Consider the following 20,451-nt stretch of genomic DNA (forward strand, 5'->3'; position numbering starts at 1 on the left):
TTTTCTCCAGTAGTACTACTAGGATAGTGTTTTCTCCAGTAGTACTACTAGGATAGTGTTTTCTCCAGTAGTACTACTAGGATAGTGTTTTCCCCAGTAGTACTACTAGGATAGTGTTTTCCCCAGTAGTACTACTAGGATAGTGGTTTCTCCAGTAGTACTACTAGGATAGTGTTTTCTCCAGTAGTACTACCAGGATAGTGTTTTCTCCAGTAGTACTACTAGGATAGTGTTTTCACCAGTAGTACTACTAGGATAGTGTTTTCTCCAGTAGTACTACTAGGATGGTGTTTTCTCCAGTAGTACTACTAGGATAGTGTTTTCTCCAGTAGTACTACAGAGACATCTATTCTTCCATCTTCTTCTCTGTCTTCAGGGCTCTCCCTCTTGTCTTCCCTCTCCTCTCCTCTCCTCTCCTCTCCTCTCCTCTCCTCTCCTCTCCTCTCCTCTCCTCTCCTCTCCTCTCCTCTTTATCATTTTAAATTGAAGTTTGATGCTGCAGAGGAATTCCTTGTTCAAAGAGTATCTTCAGTAATTACTGTTCCCTGCTCCTGTCTTGCTATCTGAACATCTGAGGGGAATATAACTGAGCTTTTAATGATTCTTTAATGTTGGGAACAGAAGTGTAATTCTCTCTCTGTCTTTCTTACTTTCTCTCTCCTCTCTTTCCTTTTCTTCCTCTCTCTCTCTCTCTCTCTATTTACTTTCTCTCCCTCTCTTTCCTGTTCTCTCTCTCTCCCTCTCTTTCCTGTTCTCCCTCTCCCTCTCCCTCTCTCTCTCTCTCTCTCTCTCTCTCTCTCTCTCTCTCTCTCTCTCTCTCTCTCTCTCTCTCTCTCCCTATCTCTCCCTCTCTCTCTCTCTCTCTCTCTCTCTCTCTCCCTCTCCCTCTCTCTCTCTCCTCACTTTCTCTCTCTCCCTCTCTTTCCTGTTCTCACTCTCTCTCGCTCTCTCTCTCTCTCTCTCTCTCTCTCTCTCTCTCTCTCTCTCTCTCTAGTGCGTGTTCCTGATGCGGGGGTGTACCTGGTGGGCTTGGCAGTTTTCCCCACCCACAGACCTCTCTGTAGCCCCGCCCCCACGCCGCTCTCCGCCCTTGAACCACCAGCCAGGAGCATAGAGGTGAGGAGACACACAATGTCACTCCACACATACTTTCAAACTCTCTACACACTCATACAGTCATTCTAAAATATGTTTCTCTCCTCCCCCCTCTCTCCCCCTCTCTCTTTCTCTCCCTCTAACTCTCTACTCCCCCTTCTCTCTCTCTCCTCGCCTCTGTCTCTCCCTCGGTCTCTCTCTCTCTCCTCCCCTCTCTCTCCTCCTCTTCTCTCTCCTCCCCTCTCTCTCTCTCTCCTCCCCTCTCTCTCTCTCCTCCACTCTCTCTCTCCTCCCCTCTCTCTCTCCTCCCCTCTCTCTCTCCTCCTCCCCTCTCTCCTCCCCTCTCTCTCTCTCCTCCACTCTCTCTCTCTCCTCTTCAGCTCCTGTTGTTCCCAGCGTTGGGTTTTGTTCAGGCAGGTCGTGTGTCATCTGTAGAGTTCATCTGTCAGGAGCTGTCCTCACACACTCAGCTTGTCCTACAGATCTACAGACCTCACTGTGACCAGCGCCCTGGACTGACCCTGCTGCTGCCTGGTGAGGACACATAGACAGACCAATAACACACACACACACGCACACGCACACACACACACACACACACAGAGACACGGAAGCAGAAGAGAATAACACAGAACAAAGAGGAAGAGAAAAGGGAGAAGAAGAAATTACAGAAATAGAAAAAAGGAGAGAGAGAGCGGAGGGAGGGAGGGAGAGAGAGAGCGGAGGGAGGGAGAGAGAGAGAGATGGCAGAGGGAGAGAGAGAGAGAGAGCGGAGGGAGGGAGAGAGATATGGCGGAGGGAGAGAGAGAGATGGCAGAGGGAGGAAGGGAGAGAGATGGCGGAGGGAGAGAGAGAGATGGCAGTGGGAGGGAGAGAGAGAGTGGAGGGAGGGAGAGAGAGGGATGGCAGAGGGAGAGAGAGAGATGGCGGAGGGAGAGAGAGAGATGGCGGAGGGAGGGAGAGAGAGAGCGGAGGGAGGGAGAGAGAGAGAGATGGCAGAGGGAGAGAGAGAGAGAGCGGAGGGAGGGAGAGAGAGAGAGATGGCGGAGTGAGGAAGGGAGAGAGATGGCGGAGGGAGAGAGAGAGATGGCAGAGGGAGGGAGAGAGCGGAGGGAGGGAGAGAGAGAGAGAGAGATGGCAGAGGGAGAGAGAGAGAGAGTCTGCTTATTGGGCGATTGATATTCTGCCAAGAACACTATCTACACACATCCACAAGCACACACACACTCCGCTAACACACACACACAATCGCTGATTGCAAACACTGCTCATCTCTAAAATATTCACCCAAAACTTCAGCTCTTGTGCTTTCTCTGCCAGCTCTCTCTCTCTCTCACTCTGCCATCTCTCTCTCTCTCTCCCTCCCGCTCTCTCCCTCCCTCTGCCATCTCTCTTTCTCTCCCTCTGCCAGCTCTCTCTTTCTCTCCTTCTGCCAGCTCTCTCTTTCTCTCCCTCTGCCAGCTCTCTCTTTCTCTCCCTTTGCCAGCTCTCTCTCTCTCTCCCTCCCTCTGCCATCTCTCTTTCTCTCCCTCTGCCAGCTCTCTCTCTCTCTCCCTCCCGCTCTCTCTCTCTCCCTCCCTCTGCCATCTCTCTTTCTATCCCTCTGCCAGCTCTCTCTTTCTCTCCCTCTTTCTCTCCCTCTGCCAGCTCTCTCTTTCTCTCCCTCTGCCAGCTCTCTCTTTCTCTCCCTCTGCCAGCTCTCTCTTTCTCTCCCTCTTCCAGCTCTCTCCTTCTCTCCCATCCTCTCCATCCCTCCATCTCTTCCTCTGCCTTTTGGCTTCCTGTCAGTGGAAAGTTTAGTTTAGTTTTTCTGTTTTTCATCTGTCAAGACAGAAAGCTCAATACTCTGAACTGCTTAAGTCGTAAAAACGAAGGCTGAAATGACAGATTCTGATGTTTCTTGTCATGAGGATGTTTCCATTGGGAGGTTCCGGAACCAAATGCCCTTATGTAATAAATCCTTCATGCATATCATCACATTTGCGTAGCAGCATAGAGCCGTAGAGTAGAGGCACTTAGAGAAGCTTCACACACTGGGAACATGTTAAGTAGCCGAGGGGCCGGGAAAAGTCTTGCTTTTTATAAACGCATTTCATGCAATTCTGTAGATGACTGGAGACTGACAGAATCTTTTTCAATGACTCACAAATTGCAGGCTACTTTGAAACTGACAAACTGAGAATCTGAGATCAATAAAAATCGACCTTGTCTTGAACACGTAAATAGTCTAGACCTAGATGTGAGGAGACACGATGTGAGGAGACACGATGTGAGGAGACACGATGTGAGGAGACACGATGTGAGGAGACTCGATGTGAGGAGACACGATGTGAGGAGACACGATGTGAGGAGACACGATGTGAGGAGACTCGATGTGAGGAGACACGATGTGAGGAGACTCGATGTGAGGAGACACGATGTGAGGAGACACGATGTGAGGAGACACGATGTGAGGAGACACGATGTGAGGAGACTCGATGTGAGGAGACTCGATGTGAGGAGACACGATGTGAGGAGACACGATGTGAGGAGACACGATGTGAGGAGACACGATGTGAGGAGACAAGATGTGAGGAGACACGATGTGAGGAGACACGATGTGTGGAGACAAGATGTGAGGAGTCAAGATGTGAGGAGGCACGATGTGAGGAGGCACGATGTGTGGAGACACGATGTGAGGAGACACGATGTGTGGAGACACGATGTGAGGAGACACGATGTGTGGAGACACGATGTGAGGAGACACGATGTGAGGAGACACGATGTGAGGAGACACGATGTGTGGAGACACGATGTGAGGAGACACGATGTGTGGAGACACGATGTGAGGAGACACGATGTGAGGAGACACGATGTGAGGAGACTCGATGTGAGGAGACACGATGTGAGGAGACACGATGTGTGGAGACACGATGTGAGGAGACACGATGTGAGGAGACACGATGTGAGGAGACACGATGTGAGGAGACACGATGTGAGGAGACACGATGTGTGGAGACACGATGTGAGGAGACACGATGTGAGGAGACACGATGTGTGGAGACACGATGTGAGGAGACACGATGTGAGGAGACACGATGTGAGGAGACTCGATGTGAGGAGACACGATGTGAGGAGACACGATGTGAGGAGACACGATGTGAGGAGACACGATGTGAGGAGACACGATGTGAGGAGACACGATGTGAGGAGACACGATGTGAGGAGATTTTGTCAGCCTACAGCAGACAGATTAGAGTCTTCTGTTTTCTGCAGGAGACATTTGCTTTCCAACCTGTGTTTTCCTGCGATTTGTGTTTGTAATGTTGTGAAAGGCCTGTTTTGTCTGCATGCTGTCGATCACTGACAGATTTGCAGAACATTCCTGACTGTAGGCCTTGTTATTGGGCTACACACAATCCACAGCCAGGCAGTTTTTAAAAGAAGCTATTGATCCTCTGTGGCTAAATGATAGGCCTTCTCATGGTGTAGTTGGACATTCTGAATGATTTCATTTCTTTCTGAACAGACAGCAGTAATTCTGTAACTAAATAAATGATGAAGTGCAACGCTGGAGAGACGGGAGTTGCAGGCTCATGTCTATCAGAACAGAGAGAGAGAACACAGAAAGTGAATCTCATTCTAGTTCTGTGAGAGATACAGGCTTGCTACTCACACAGCTACGTGTTGGTCTCAAACAGGTTGCAATGTTGCACAAACCATAAGGCCGGCCCGAATCAACTATCAGGCCCGGTCCGAATCAACTATCAGGCCCGGTTTGAATCAACTATCAGGCCCGGTTTGAATCAACTATCAGGCCCGGTTTGAATCAACTATCAGGCCCGGTCCGAATCAACTATCAGGCCCGGTCCGAATCAACTATCAGGCCCGGTCCGAATCAACTATCAGGCCCGGTCCGAATCAACATTCAGGCCCGGCCCGAATCAACTATCAGGCCCGGCCCGAATCAACTATCAGGCCCGGCCCGAATCAACTATCAGGCCCGGTCCGAATCAACTATCAGGCCCGGTCCGAATCAACATTCAGGCCCGGCCCGAAGCAACTATCAGGCCCGGTCCGAATCAACATTCAGGCCCGGCCCGAATCAACGATCAGGCCCGTTCCGAATCAACTATCAGGCCCGGTCCGAATCAACTATCAGGCCCGGTCCGAATCAACTATCAGGCCCGGTCCGAATCAACTATCAGGCCCGGTCCGTATCAACTATCAGGCCCGGTCCGAATCAACTATCAGGCCCGGTCCGAATCAACTATCAGGCCCGGCCCGCATCAACTATCAGGCCCGGTCCGAATCAACTATCAGGCCCGGTCCGAATCAACTATCAGGCAATTCACATTAACTTTGAACGCTTTTATAATCATTTTTACTTTGCAAAATGTATCACGAGAGGTACCTGATCCGGCCACATAGGTTCTGGATGAAAACAGTCCAAAACGTAGAGGTGCCGGATCCTGTTCTGTCTCAAATTAAGCACTGGATGTTTCTGTCATGATGATGTTTCTGTCATGATGTTTCTGTCATGATGATGTTTCTGTCATGTTGATGTTTCTGTCATGTTGATGTTTCTGTCATGTGGATGTTTCTGTCATGATGATGTTTCTGTCATGATGATGTTTCTGTCATGTTGATGTTTCTGTCATGATGTTTCTGTCATGTTGATGTTTCTGTCATGATGTTTCTGTCATGTTGATGTTTCTGTCATGATGTTTCTGTCATGTTGATGTTTCTGTCATGTTGATGTTTCTGTCATGTTGATGTTTCTGTCATGATGATGTTTCTGTCATGATGATGTTTCTGTCATGATGATGTTTCTGTCATGTTGATGTTTCTGTCATGTTGATGTTTCTGTCATGATGTTTCTGTCATGTTGATGTTTCTGTCATGATGTTTCTGTCATGTTGATGTTTCTGTCATGATGTTTCTGTCATGTTGATGTTTCTGTCATGATGTTTCTGTCATGTTGATGTTTCTGTCATGTTGATGTTTCTGTCATGATGATGTTTCTGTCATGTTGATGTTTCTGTCATGTTGATGTTTCTGTCATGATGTTTCTGTCATGTTGATGTTTCTGTCATGTTGATGTTTCTGTCATGATGTTTCTGTCATGTTGATGTTTCTGTCATGATGATGTTTCTGTCATGTTGATGTTTCTGTCATGATGATGTTTCTGTCATGTTGATGTTTCTGTCATGATGTTTCTGTCATGTTGATGTTTCTGTCATGTTGATGTTTCTGTCATGTTGATGTTTCTGTCATGATGTTTCTGTCATGTTGATGTTTCTGTCATGTTGATGTTTCTGTCATGTTGATGTTTCTGTCATGATGATGTTTCTGTCATGATGATGTTTCTGTCATGATGTTTCTGTCATGTTGATGTTTCTGTCATGATGTTTCTGTCATGTTGATGTTTCTGTCATGTTGATGTTTCTGTCATGTTGATGTTTCTGTCATGTTGATGTTTCTGTCATGTTGATGTTTCTGTCATGATGTTTCTGTCATGTTGATGTTTCTGTCATGATGTTTCTGTCATGTTGATGTTTCTGTCATGATGTTTCTGTCATGTTGATGTTTCTGTCATGTTGATGTTTCTGTCATGATGATGTTTCTGTCATGTTAATGTTTCTGTCATGTTGATGTTTCTGTCATGATGATGTTTCTGTCATGATGATGTTTCTGTCATGATGATGTTTCTGTCATGATGATGTTTCTGTCATGATGATGTTTCTGTCATGATGATGTTTCTGTCATGTTGATGTTTCGGTCATGATGATGTTTCTGTCATGTTGATGTTTCTGTCATGTTGATGTTTCTGTCATGATGTTTCTGTCATGTTGATGTTTCTGTCATGATGATGTTTCTGTCATGATGATGTTTCTGTCATGTTGATGTTTCTGTCATGTTGATGTTTCTGTCATGATGATGTTTCTGTCATGTTGATGTTTCTGTCATGTTGATGTTTCTGTCATGATGTTTCATGATGACCCCGACTCTCCTCCCTCCAGGATGCGGTGGTCCCCTATGTCATCCTGTGGCTCTGTGTGTCTCCATGGAGCCCAGCACCTCCACTCCTTTACCCTCCACCTCCTGCCCTCCTCCCCAGCAGTGGTGCCCCTTCCTGGGCCGCTGCCTACCCCTAGCCAGCCCCTGCCACTCTGGATCCTGTGCCAACTGTACCCAGGCAGTCCCTCTGCCACCCGGGGCGCTGCGTCCTAGCTACAGCCTGGTGGATGAGGTGGTGGTTAAACTGCCTGCTGGACCTGTTACACACATACTGGTGAGTGGATGGACGCACACACACACACACGCACACGCACACGCACACGCACACGCACACACACACACACACACACACACACACACACACACACACACACACACACACACACACACACACACACACACACACACTCACCAAATGAACACAATGAAGAAAGAACAAAACACCTACAGTGATACACACAACTACACACAACAAAACACAACTAGTACTTTTAAAACAATCTGACCTCCTCTCTCCTCCTCTCCTTCCCCCTCAGGTGAGGGAGCGTGTCGAGGATCTGTTGGTCTCCCCCGGCGACATCATCGGCCTGCAGCACGACGCCGGCCCCGCCTCCCTGCTCCGCTGCGACCCTTCACCCCAGTCGCCGTGGCGACAGCCAATCCTGGCCCTCAACCAATCCGACTGGCTGTGGGCCAACTCCAACCAATCAGAAGGTTCCGTGGACCTGGACCAGAGCGTTGAAATATCCCTGGAGGATGTTCGAGGAGGAGGCTGGGCTGCGGACGTGGTCTGCCCGATCAGGGTGCTCTACGTTGGGCATAGCGAGACCCAGCTACAGGGGTCCCAGCTCTCCTCCGGCCTCCCCCAGCCGGGGCTCTATAGCCTGGAGGTGACCTCCGACGACCCTGCCTTCCCCGTCACGGCGTCATGTCCCGTCCGCGTGGTCCCTCCCCTGGGCCTCACCGTCCTCCACCCCCACTCTCAGAACGGAACCTACTACTTCAGGTAACGTGATGTGTTGTGTTGTGTTGTGTTTGATTGGATTGGATTCATAAATTACTTTATTAATATTCTGTCTTGTATATTCTGTTTATTGTAAGATATTATCAGTACCATTTCACCTGGTCAAATTCCTGGTACACGTGAATTAAATACAAATGCAAATACAAATGATTGTGATTGTGATCCAGGCCCAACCAGACGGTGGTTCTGCTCCGGGTCCACTCCCAGTACGGAGCCAAAGTCCACTGGCAGGGAAGCAACCAGAGTGTCTTCTTCCAGGACCACTGCCCCCCTGACTTCCTGCCCACTGTGGGGGAGTGTAGAGGGGCAGGCAGGGCAGGAGAACCAGGGAGCGGGGGGGAGAACCAGAGCCACAGTCTGTTTGCGGTGATAGATCTGGGCCTAGGGGACGAGAGGGGGCCAGTGGTGGTGAATCTGTCAGCACAAAGGTCAGATATCTCTAGGATTCTATACATCCATACACTGAACAAAGGGTGCGTTCTAGAACATAAAAGGGATCTTCGGCTGTCCCAATAGGAGAACCCTTTGGTTCCAGGTAGAACCCTTTTGGTTCCATGTTCCACAGAGGGTTCTACATACAACCCAGAATGGTTCTACCCTGGAAACAAAAAGGGTTCTACCTGGAACCAAAAAGGGTTCTGCTATGGGGACAGCGAACCCTTCTGGAACCCTTTTCTCTAAGAGTGTATCTACATACAGTATATCTACATATAGTATATCTACATATAGTATATCTACATACAGTATATCTACATACAGTATATCTACATAGAGTATATCTACATACAGTATATCTACATACAGTATATCTACATACAGTATATCACATACAGTATATCTACATACAGTATATCTACATACAGTATATCTACATACAGTATATCACATACAGTATATCTACATACAGTATATCTACATAGAGTATATCTACATACAGTATATCTACATACAGCATATCTACATACAGTATATCTACATACAGTATATCTACATACAGTATATCACATACAGTATATCTACATAGAGTATATCACATACAGTATATCACATACAGTATATCTACATACAGTATATCTACATATAGTATATCACTTACAGTATATCACATACAGTATATCACATACAGTATATCTACATACAGTATATCACATACAGTATATCACATAGAGTATATCTACATACAGTATATCTACATACAGTATATCACATACAGTATATCACATACAGTATATCACATACAGTATATCTACATACAGTATATCACATACAGTATATCACATACAGTATATCACATACAGTATATCTACATACAGTATATCTACATACAGCATATCACATACAGTATATCACTTACAGTATATCACATACAGTATATCTACATACAGTATATCACATACAGCATATCTACATACAGTATATCTACATACAGTATATCTACATACAGTATATCACATACAGTATATCTACATACAGTATATCACATAGAGTATATCTACATACAGTATATCTACATACAGTATATCACATAGAGTATATCTACATATAGTATATCACATACAGCATATCTACATACAGTATATCTACATACAGTATATCTACATACAGTATATCACATACAGTATATCTACATACAGTATATCACATAGAGTATATCTACATACAGTATATCTACATACAGTATATCACATAGAGTATATCTACATATAGTATATCACATACAGTATATCACATACAGTATATCTACATACAGTATATCTACATACAGTATATCTACATACAGTATATCACATAGAGTATATCACATACAGTATATCACATACAGTATATCACATACAGTATATCTACATACAGTATATCACATAGAGTATATCTACATACAGTATATCTACATACAGTATATCACATACAGTATATCTACATACAGTATATCTACATACAGTATATCACATACAGTATATCTACATACAGTATATCACATACAGTATATCTACATACAGTATATCTACATACAGTATATCACATAGAGTATATCACATACAGTATATCTACATACAGTATATCACATAGAGTATATCTACATAGGGAATATCACATACAGTATATCTACATACAGTATATCACATACAGTATATCTACATACAGTATATCACATAGAGTATATCTACATACAGTATATCTACATACAGTATATCACATACAGTATATTTACATATAGTATATCAAATACAGTATATCAGTCTGTTAGGGAAGCTAACACAAGTCTTCAAGTCTCAATGTTGCTCATCACGTGTGTGTGTGTGTGTGTGTGTGTGTGTGTGTGTGTGTGTGTGTGTGTGTGTGTGTGTGTGTGTGTGTGTGTGTGTGTGTGTGTGTGTGTGTGTGTGCACAGCGAGGTGACGGAGGCCAGTCTCAGCCTGTTGGTCGGGGTGGAGGAACCTCTGAGAGGTCTGGTGGTCCAGCCTCATCCCAGACACAGAGTCCTCATGGAATCAGTCGTGGTGAGTTCAATGTGTCTGTGTGTGTCTGTGTGTGTGTGTCTGTCTCTGTGTGTGTGTGTGTGTGTGTGTGTGTGTGTGTGTGTGTGTGTGTGTGTGTGTGTGTGTGTGTGTGTGTGTGTGTGTGTGTGTGTGTGTGTGTGTGTGTGTGTGTGTGTGTTGGGGGTGTGTGTGTTGGGGGGGGTGTTGTTGAGTGTGTCTGTGTGTGTGTGTTGGGGGTGTGTGTGTTGGGTGCGTGTGTGTGTTGGGGGTGTGTGTGTGTGTGTGTGTGATGTCCTCTCTGTGTGTTCCAGAGCTATACTGCTGCTGTAGAGGGCGGTTCCAACCCAACCTTTAAATGGACGGTGGATGATAAGCCCTACTTCACCTACTACAACACAGTGCTGAACATCATATACCAGAACCCAGCTGTCTACAAACTATCGGTGAGACACACACACACACACACACACACACACACACACACACACACACACACACACACACACACACACACACACACACACACACACACACACACACACACATACCACACACACACACACACACACACACACACACACACACACACACACACACACACACACACACACACACACACACACATACACACACACACACACACACACACACACACACACACACAGACACACACACAGACACACACACACACACACACACAATCCAACATAGATGACACTGATATATGGGCCCCATGTCCTGCTGCTTTCGGCGTCAGTTTCCACCAGATCTGAAAGGAGACTCCCCACCAACTCATCCACCACTTCTGTGCAACACCAGCATGACAAACACAGAGTTCAAATCCTAGATCTGTAGTTATGGGAAATCTCTACCTCAGAAATGTGATGGGAAACCCCTGTTAACAGAGTTATAACAGGGTCATAACAGAGTTATAACAGCGTTATAACAGAGTCATAACAGAGTCAACAGAGTTATAACAGAGTCAACAGGGTCATAACAGGGTCAACAGAGTTATAACAGGGTCAACAGAGTTATAACAGAGTCAACAGAGTCATAGAGTAAGTCGCTCTGGATAAGAGCTAAATGACTTAAATGTAAATGTAAAATAGAGTCATAACAGAGTCATAACAGAGTTATAACAGAGTCATGAAGAACGTGCCGTAAGCTCCGTCTACAGTTAGCTTGAAATGTCACCCATGGAGCTATCCAATTGGTACCTTTTTGTAGAGCTCAATTGGTTGGTTCGTTGTCAAGGAGGGCAGTCACGTGTGTTTTGAATCAGAGGAGACTGGTTGGATCTCTGTATGGGGACTGGGACAGTAGATGAAGACTGGTTAGAACTCTGTATGGGGACTGGGACAGTAGATGAAGACTGGTTAGAACTCTGTATGGGGACTGGGACAGAAGATGAAGACTGGTTAGAACTCTGTATGGGGACTTGGGCAGTAGATGAAGACTGGTTAGAACTCTGTATGGGGACTGGGACAGTAGATGAAGACTGGTTAGAAGTCTGTATGGGGACTGGGACAGAAGATGAAGACTGGTTAGAACTCTGTATGGGGACTGGGACAGTAGATGAAGACTGGTTAGAACTCTGTATGGGGACTGGGACAGTAGAGGAAGACTGGTTAGAACTCTGTATGGGGACTGGGACAGTAGATGAAGACTGGTTAGAACTCTGTATAGGGACTGGGACAGTGGAGGAAGACTGGTTAGAACTCTGTATGGGGACTGGGACAGTAGATGAAGACTGGTTAGATCTCTGTATGGGGACTGGGACAGTGGAGGAAGACTGGTTAGAACTCTGTATAGGGACTGGGACAGTAGATGAAGACTGGTTAGATCTCTGTATGGGGACTGGGACAGTATATGAAGACTGGTTAGAACTCTGTATAGGGACTGGGACAGTAGAGGAAGACTGGTTAGAACTCTGTATGGGGACTGGGACAGTAGATGAAGACTGGTTAGAACTCTGTATAGGGACTGGGACAGTAGAGGAAGACTGGTTAGAACTCTGTATGGGGACTGGGACAGTAGATGAAGACTGGTTAGAACTCTGTATAGGGACTGGGACAGTGGAGGAAGACTGGTTAGAACTCTGTATGGGGACTGGGACAGTAGAGGAAGACTGGTTAGAACTCTGTATAGGGACTGGGACAGTGGAGGAAGACTGGTTAGAACTCTGTATGGGGACTGGGACAGTAGATGAAGACTGGTTAGAACTCTGTATGGGACTGGGACAGTAGATGAAGACTGGTTAGAACTCTGTATGGGGACTGGGACAGTGGAGGAAGACTGGTTAGAACTCTGTATGGGGACTGGGACAGTAGAGGAAGACTGGTTAGAACTCTGTATGGGGACTGGGACAGTGGAGGAAGACTGGTTAGAACTCTGTATGGGGACTGGGACAGTAGAGGAAGACTGGTTAGAACTCTGTATGGGGACTGGGACAGTAGAGGAAGACTGGTTAGAACTCTGTATGGGGACTGGGACAGTAGATGAAGACTGGTTAGAACTCTGTATGGGGACTGGGACAGGAGATGAAGACTGGTTAGAACTCTGTATAGGGACTGGGACAGTAGATGAAGACTGGTTAGAACTCTGTATGGGGACTGGGACAGTAGAGGAAGACTGGTTAGAACTCTGTATGGGGACTGGGACAGTGGAGGAAGACTGGTTAGAACTCTGTATGGGGACTGGGACAGTAGATGAAGACTGGTTAGAAGTCTGTATGGGGACTGGGACAGTGGAGGAAGACTGGTTAGAACTCTGTATGGGGACTGGGACAGAAGATGAAGACTGGTTAGAACTCTGTATGGGGACTGGGACAGTAGAGGAAGACTGGTTAGAACTCTGTATGGGGACTGGGACAGTAGATGAAGACTGGTTAGAACTCTGTATGGGGACTGGGACAGTAGAGGAAGACTGGTTAGAACTCTGTATGGGGACTGGGACAGTAGATGAAGACTGGTTAGAACTCTGTATAGGGACTGGGACAGTGGAGGAAGACTGGTTAGAACTCTGTATGGGGACTGGGACAGTAGATGAAGACTGGTTAGATCTCTGTATGGGGACTGGGACAGTGGAGGAAGACTGGTTAGAACTCTGTATAGGGACTGGGACAGTAGATGAAGACTGGTTAGATCTCTGTATGGGGACTGGGACAGTATATGAAGACTGGTTAGAACTCTGTATAGGGACTGGGACAGTAGAGGAAGACTGGTTAGAACTCTGTATGGGGACTGGGACAGTAGATGAAGACTGGTTAGAACTCTGTATAGGGACTGGGACAGTGGAGGAAGACTGGTTAGAACTCTGTATGGGGACTGGGACAGTAGATGAAGACTGGTTAGAACTCTGTATAGGGACTGGGACAGTGGAGGAAGACTGGTTAGAACTCTGTATGGGGACTGGGACAGTAGAGGAAGACTGGTTAGAACTCTGTATAGGGACTGGGACAGTGGAGGAAGACTGGTTAGAACTCTGTATGGGGACTGGGACAGTAGATGAAGACTGGTTAGAACTCTGTATGGGACTGGGACAGTAGATGAAGACTGGTTAGAACTCTGTATGGGGACTGGGACAGTGGAGGAAGACTGGTTAGAACTCTGTATGGGGACTGGGACAGTAGAGGAAGACTGGTTAGAACTCTGTATGGGGACTGGGACAGTAGAGGAAGACTGGTTAGAACTCTGTATGGGGACTGGGACAGTAGATGAAGACTGGTTAGAACTCTGTATGGGGACTGGGACAGGAGATGAAGACTGGTTAGAACTCTGTATAGGGACTGGGACAGTAGATGAAGACTGGTTAGAACTCTGTATGGGGACTGGGACAGTAGAGGAAGACTGGTTAGAACTCTGTATGGGGACTGGGACAGTGGAGGAAGACTGGTTAGAACTCTGTATGGGGACTGGGACAGTGGAGGAAGACTGGCTAGAACTCTGTATAGGGACTGGGACAGTAGATGAAGACTGGTTAGAACTCTGTATGGGGACTGGGACAGTGGAGGAAGACTGGCTAGAACTCTGTATAGGGACTGGGACAGTAGATGAAGACTGGTTAGAACTCTGTATGGGGACTGGGACAGAAGATGAAGACTGGTTAGAACTCTGTATGGGGACTGGGACAGTAGATGAAGACTGGTTAGAACTCTGTATGGGGACTGGGACAGTGGAGGAAGACTGGTTAGAACTCTGTATGGGGACTGGGACAGTGGAGGAAGACTGGTTAGAACTCTGTATGGGGACTGGGACAGTAGAGGAAGACTGGTTAGAACTCTGTATGGGGACTGGGACAGTGGAGGAAGACTGGTTAGAACTCTGTATGGGGACTGGGACAGTGGAGGAAGACTGGTTAGAACTCTGTATGGGGACTGGGACAGTGGAGGAAGACTGGTTAGAACTCTGTATGGGGACTGGGACAGTAGAGGAAGACTGGTTAGATCTCTGTATGGGGACTGGGACAGTAGAGGAAGACTGGTTAGATCTCTGTATGGGGACTGGGACAGTAGATGAAGACTGGTTAGAACTCTGTATGGGGACTGGGACAGTAGATGAAGATTGGTTAGAACTCTGTATAGGGACTGGGACAGTAGATGAAGACTGGTTAGAACTCTGTATGGGGACTGGGACAGTAGATGAAGACTGGTTAGAACTCTGTATGGGGACTGGGACAGTAGAGGAAGACTGGTTAGAACTCTGTATGGGGACTGGGACAGTAGATGAAGACTGGTTAGAACTCTGTATGGGGACTTGGGCAGTAGATGAAGACTGGTTAGAACTCTGTATAGGGACTGGGACAGTAGATGAAGACTGGTTAGAACTCTGTATGGGGACTGGGACAGTAGAGGAAGACTGGTTAGAACTCTGTATGGGGACTGGGACAGTAGATGAAGACTGGTTAGAACTCTGTATGGGGACTGGGACAGTAGAGGAAGACTGGTTAGAACTCTGTATAGGGACTGGGACAGTAGATGAAGACTGGTTAGAACTCTGTATGGGGACTGGGACAGAAGATTAAGATTGGTTAGAACTCTGTATGGGGACTGGGACAGTAGATGAAGACTGGTTAGAACTCTGTATGGGGACTGGGACAGTAGATGAAGACTGGTTAGAACTCTGTATGGGGACTGGGACAGAAGATGAAGATTGGTTAGAACTCTGTATGGGGACTGGGACAGTAGAGGAAGACTGGTTAGAACTCTGTATGGGGACTGGGACAGTAGATGAAGACTGGTTAGAACTCTGTATGGGGACTGGGACAGTAGATGAAGACTGGTTAGATCTCTGTATGGGGACTGGGACAGTGGAGGAAGACTGGTTAGAACTCTGTATGGGGACTTGGGCAGTAGATGAAGACTGGTTAGAACTCTGTATGGGGACTGGGACAGTAGATGAAGACTGGTTAGAACTCTGTATGGGGACTGGGACAGTAGAGGAAGACTGGTTAGAACTCTGTATAGGGACTGGGACAGTAGATGAAGACTGGTTAGAACTCTGTATAGGGACTGGGACAGTAGATGAAGACTGGTTAGAACTCTGTATGGGGACTTGGGCAGTAGATGAAGATTGGTTAGAACTCTGTATGGGGACTGGGACAGTGGATGAAGACTGGTTAGAACTCTGTATGGGGACTGGGACAGTAGATGAAGACTGGTTAGAACTCTGTATGGGGACTGGGACAGTAGAGGAAGACTGGTTAGAACTCTGTATGGGGACTGGGACAGTAGATGAAGACTGGTTAGAACTCTGTATAGGGACTGGGACAGTATATGAAGACTGGTTAGATCTCTGTATCGGGACTGGGACAGTAGATGAAGACTGGTTAGAACTCTGTATGGGGACTGGGACAGTAGATGAAGACTGGTTAGATCTCTGTATGGGGACTGGGACAGTGGAGGAAGACTGGTTAGAACTCTGTATAGGGACTGGGACAGTAGATGAAGACTGGTTAGATCTCTGTATGGGGACTGGGACAGTGGAGGAAGACTGGTTAGAACTCTGTATAGGGACTGGGACAGAAGATGAAGACTGGTTAGATCTCTGTATGGGGACTGGGACAGTATATGAAGACTGGTTAGAACTCTGTATAGGGACTGGGACAGTAGAGGAAGACTGGTTAGAACTCTGTATGGGGACTGGGACAGTAGATGAAGACTGGTTAGAACTCTGTATAGGGACTGGGACAGTGGAGGAAGACTGGTTAGAACTCTGTATGGGGACTGGGACAGTAGATGAAGACTGGTTAGAACTCTGCATAGGGACTGGGACAGTGGAGGAAGACTGGTTAGAACTCTGTATGGGGACTGGGACAGTAGAGGAAGACTGGTTAGAACTCTGTATAGGGACTGGGACAGTGGAGGAAGACTGGTTAGAACTCTGTATGGGGACTGGGACAGTAGATGAAGACTGGTTAGAACTCTGTATGGGACTGGGACAGTAGATGAAGACTGGTTAGAACTCTGTATGGGGACTGGGACAGTGGAGGAAGACTGGTTAGAACTCTGTATGGGGACTGGGACAGTAGAGGAAGACTGGTTAGAACTCTGTATGGGGACTGGGACAGTAGATGAAGACTGGTTAGAACTCTGTATGGGGACTGGGACAGTAGATGAAGACTGGTTAGAAGTCTGTATGGGGACTGGGACAGTAGATGAAGACTGGTTAGAAGTCTGTATGGGGACTGGGACAGAAGATGAAGACTGGTTAGAACTCTGTATAGGGACTGGGACAGTGGAGGAAGACTGGTTAGAACTCTGTATGGGGACTGGGACAGTAGACGAAGAATGGTTAGAACTCTGTATGGGGACTGGGACAGTAGAGGAAGACTGGTTAGAACTCTGTATGGGGACTGGGACAGTAGAGGAAGACTGGTTAGAACTCTGTATGGGGACTGGGACAGTGGATGAAGACTGGTTAGAACTCTGTATGGGGACTGGGACAGTAGATGAAGACTGGTTAGAACTCTGTATAGGGACTGGGACAGTAGATGAAGACTGGTTAGATCTCTGTATGGGGACTGGGACAGTATATGAAGACTGGTTAGAACTCTGTATAGGGACTGGGACAGTAGAGGAAGACTGGTTAGAACTCTGTATGGGGACTGGGACAGTAGATGAAGACTGGTTAGAACTCTGTATAGGGACTGGGACAGTGGAGGAAGACTGGTTAGAACTCTGTATGGGGACTGGGACAGTAGATGAAGACTGGTTAGAACTCTGTATAGGGACTGGGACAGTGGAGGAAGACTGGTTAGAACTCTGTATGGGGACTGGGACAGTAGAGGAAGACTGGTTAGAACTCTGTATAGGGACTGGGACAGTGGAGGAAGACTGGTTAGAACTCTGTATGGGGACTGGGACAGTAGATGAAGACTGGTTAGAACTCTGTATGGGACTGGGACAGTAGATGAAGACTGGTTAGAACTCTGTATGGGGACTGGGACAGTGGAGGAAGACTGGTTAGAACTCTGTATGGGGACTGGGACAGTAGAGGAAGACTGGTTAGAACTCTGTATGGGGACTGGGACAGTAGAGGAAGACTGGTTAGAACTCTGTATGGGGACTGGGACAGTAGATGAAGACTGGTTAGAACTCTGTATGGGGACTGGGACAGGAGATGAAGACTGGTTAGAACTCTGTATAGGGACTGGGACAGTAGATGAAGACTGGTTAGAACTCTGTATGGGGACTGGGACAGTAGAGGAAGACTGGTTAGAACTCTGTATGGGGACTGGGACAGTGGAGGAAGACTGGTTAGAACTCTGTATGGGGACTGGGACAGTGGAGGAAGACTGGCTAGAACTCTGTATAGGGACTGGGACAGTAGATGAAGACTGGTTAGAACTCTGTATGGGGACTGGGACAGTGGAGGAAGACTGGCTAGAACTCTGTATAGGGACTGGGACAGTAGATGAAGACTGGTTAGAACTCTGTATGGGGACTGGGACAGAAGATGAAGACTGGTTAGAACTCTGTATGGGGACTGGGACAGTAGATGAAGACTGGTTAGAACTCTGTATGGGGACTGGGACAGTGGAGGAAGACTGGTTAGAACTCTGTATGGGGACTGGGACAGTGGAGGAAGACTGGTTAGAACTCTGTATGGGGACTGGGACAGTAGAGGAAGACTGGTTAGAACTCTGTATGGGGACTGGGACAGTGGAGGAAGACTGGTTAGAACTCTGTATGGGGACTGGGACAGTGGAGGAAGACTGGTTAGAACTCTGTATGGGGACTGGGACAGTGGAGGAAGACTGGTTAGAACTCTGTATGGGGACTGGGACAGTAGAGGAAGACTGGTTAGATCTCTGTATGGGGACTGGGACAGTAGAGGAAGACTGGTTAGATCTCTGTATGGGGACTGGGACAGTAGATGAAGACTGGTTAGAACTCTGTATGGGGACTGGGACAGTAGATGAAGATTGGTTAGAACTCTGTATAGGGACTGGGACAGTAGATGAAGACTGGTTAGAACTCTGTATGGGGACTGGGACAGTAGATGAAGACTGGTTAGAACTCTGTATGGGGACTGGGACAGTAGAGGAAGACTGGTTAGAACTCTGTATGGGGACTGGGACAGTAGATGAAGACTGGTTAGAACTCTGTATGGGGACTTGGGCAGTAGATGAAGACTGGTTAGAACTCTGTATAGGGACTGGGACAGTAGATGAAGACTGGTTAGAACTCTGTATGGGGACTGGGACAGTAGAGGAAGACTGGTTAGAACTCTGTATGGGGACTGGGACAGTAGATGAAGACTGGTTAGAACTCTGTATGGGGACTGGGACAGTAGAGGAAGACTGGTTAGAACTCTGTATAGGGACTGGGACAGTAGATGAAGACTGGTTAGAACTCTGTATGGGGACTGGGACAGAAGATTAAGATTGGTTAGAACTCTGTATGGGGACTGGGACAGTAGATGAAGACTGGTTAGAACTCTGTATGGGGACTGGGACAGTAGATGAAGACTGGTTAGAACTCTGTATGGGGACTGGGACAGAAGATGAAGATTGGTTAGAACTCTGTATGGGGACTGGGACAGTAGAGGAAGACTGGTTAGAACTCTGTATGGGGACTGGGACAGTAGATGAAGACTGGTTAGAACTCTGTATGGGGACTGGGACAGTAGATGAAGACTGGTTAGATCTCTGTATGGGGACTGGGACAGTGGAGGAAGACTGGTTAGAACTCTGTATGGGGACTTGGGCAGTAGATGAAGACTGGTTAGAACTCTGTATGGGGACTGGGACAGTAGATGAAGACTGGTTAGAACTCTGTATGGGGACTGGGACAGTAGAGGAAGACTGGTTAGAACTCTGTATAGGGACTGGGACAGTAGATGAAGACTGGTTAGAACTCTGTATAGGGACTGGGACAGTAGATGAAGACTGGTTAGAACTCTGTATGGGGACTTGGGCAGTAGATGAAGATTGGTTAGAACTCTGTATGGGGACTGGGACAGTGGATGAAGACTGGTTAGAACTCTGTATGGGGACTGGGACAGTAGATGAAGACTGGTTAGAACTCTGTATGGGGACTGGGACAGTAGAGGAAGACTGGTTAGAACTCTGTATGGGGACTGGGACAGTAGATGAAGACTGGTTAGAACTCTGTATAGGGACTGGGACAGTATATGAAGACTGGTTAGATCTCTGTATCGGGACTGGGACAGTAGATGAAGACTGGTTAGAACTCTGTATGGGGACTGGGACAGTAGATGAAGACTGGTTAGATCTCTGTATGGGGACTGGGACAGTGGAGGAAGACTGGTTAGAACTCTGTATAGGGACTGGGACAGTAGATGAAGACTGGTTAGATCTCTGTATGGGGACTGGGACAGTGGAGGAAGACTG

At 47.0% G+C, this 20,451-nt stretch overlaps 1 protein-coding gene across 1 annotated transcript in view; it reads left to right on the top strand.

Moving 5' to 3' along the window:
* The window catches only part of pkd1a (polycystic kidney disease 1a), a 175,601-nt gene that overhangs the window by 64,478 nt on the left and 90,672 nt on the right, over positions 1-20,451 (top strand). Inside the window, exons 10-16 of the mRNA XM_055907434.1 lie at positions 995-1,116; positions 1,476-1,629; positions 7,098-7,369; positions 7,632-8,101; positions 8,287-8,547; positions 10,509-10,617; positions 10,908-11,039. Of these exons, the coding sequence (XP_055763409.1) occupies positions 995-1,116; positions 1,476-1,629; positions 7,098-7,369; positions 7,632-8,101; positions 8,287-8,547; positions 10,509-10,617; positions 10,908-11,039 (1,520 nt within the window). The remainder of the gene's footprint in view (positions 1-994; positions 1,117-1,475; positions 1,630-7,097; positions 7,370-7,631; positions 8,102-8,286; positions 8,548-10,508; positions 10,618-10,907; positions 11,040-20,451) is intronic.

This window comes from Salvelinus fontinalis, chromosome 40, assembly GCF_029448725.1.
Source record: "Salvelinus fontinalis isolate EN_2023a chromosome 40, ASM2944872v1, whole genome shotgun sequence".
In the NCBI taxonomy this organism is placed as follows: domain Eukaryota; kingdom Metazoa; phylum Chordata; class Actinopteri; order Salmoniformes; family Salmonidae; genus Salvelinus; species Salvelinus fontinalis.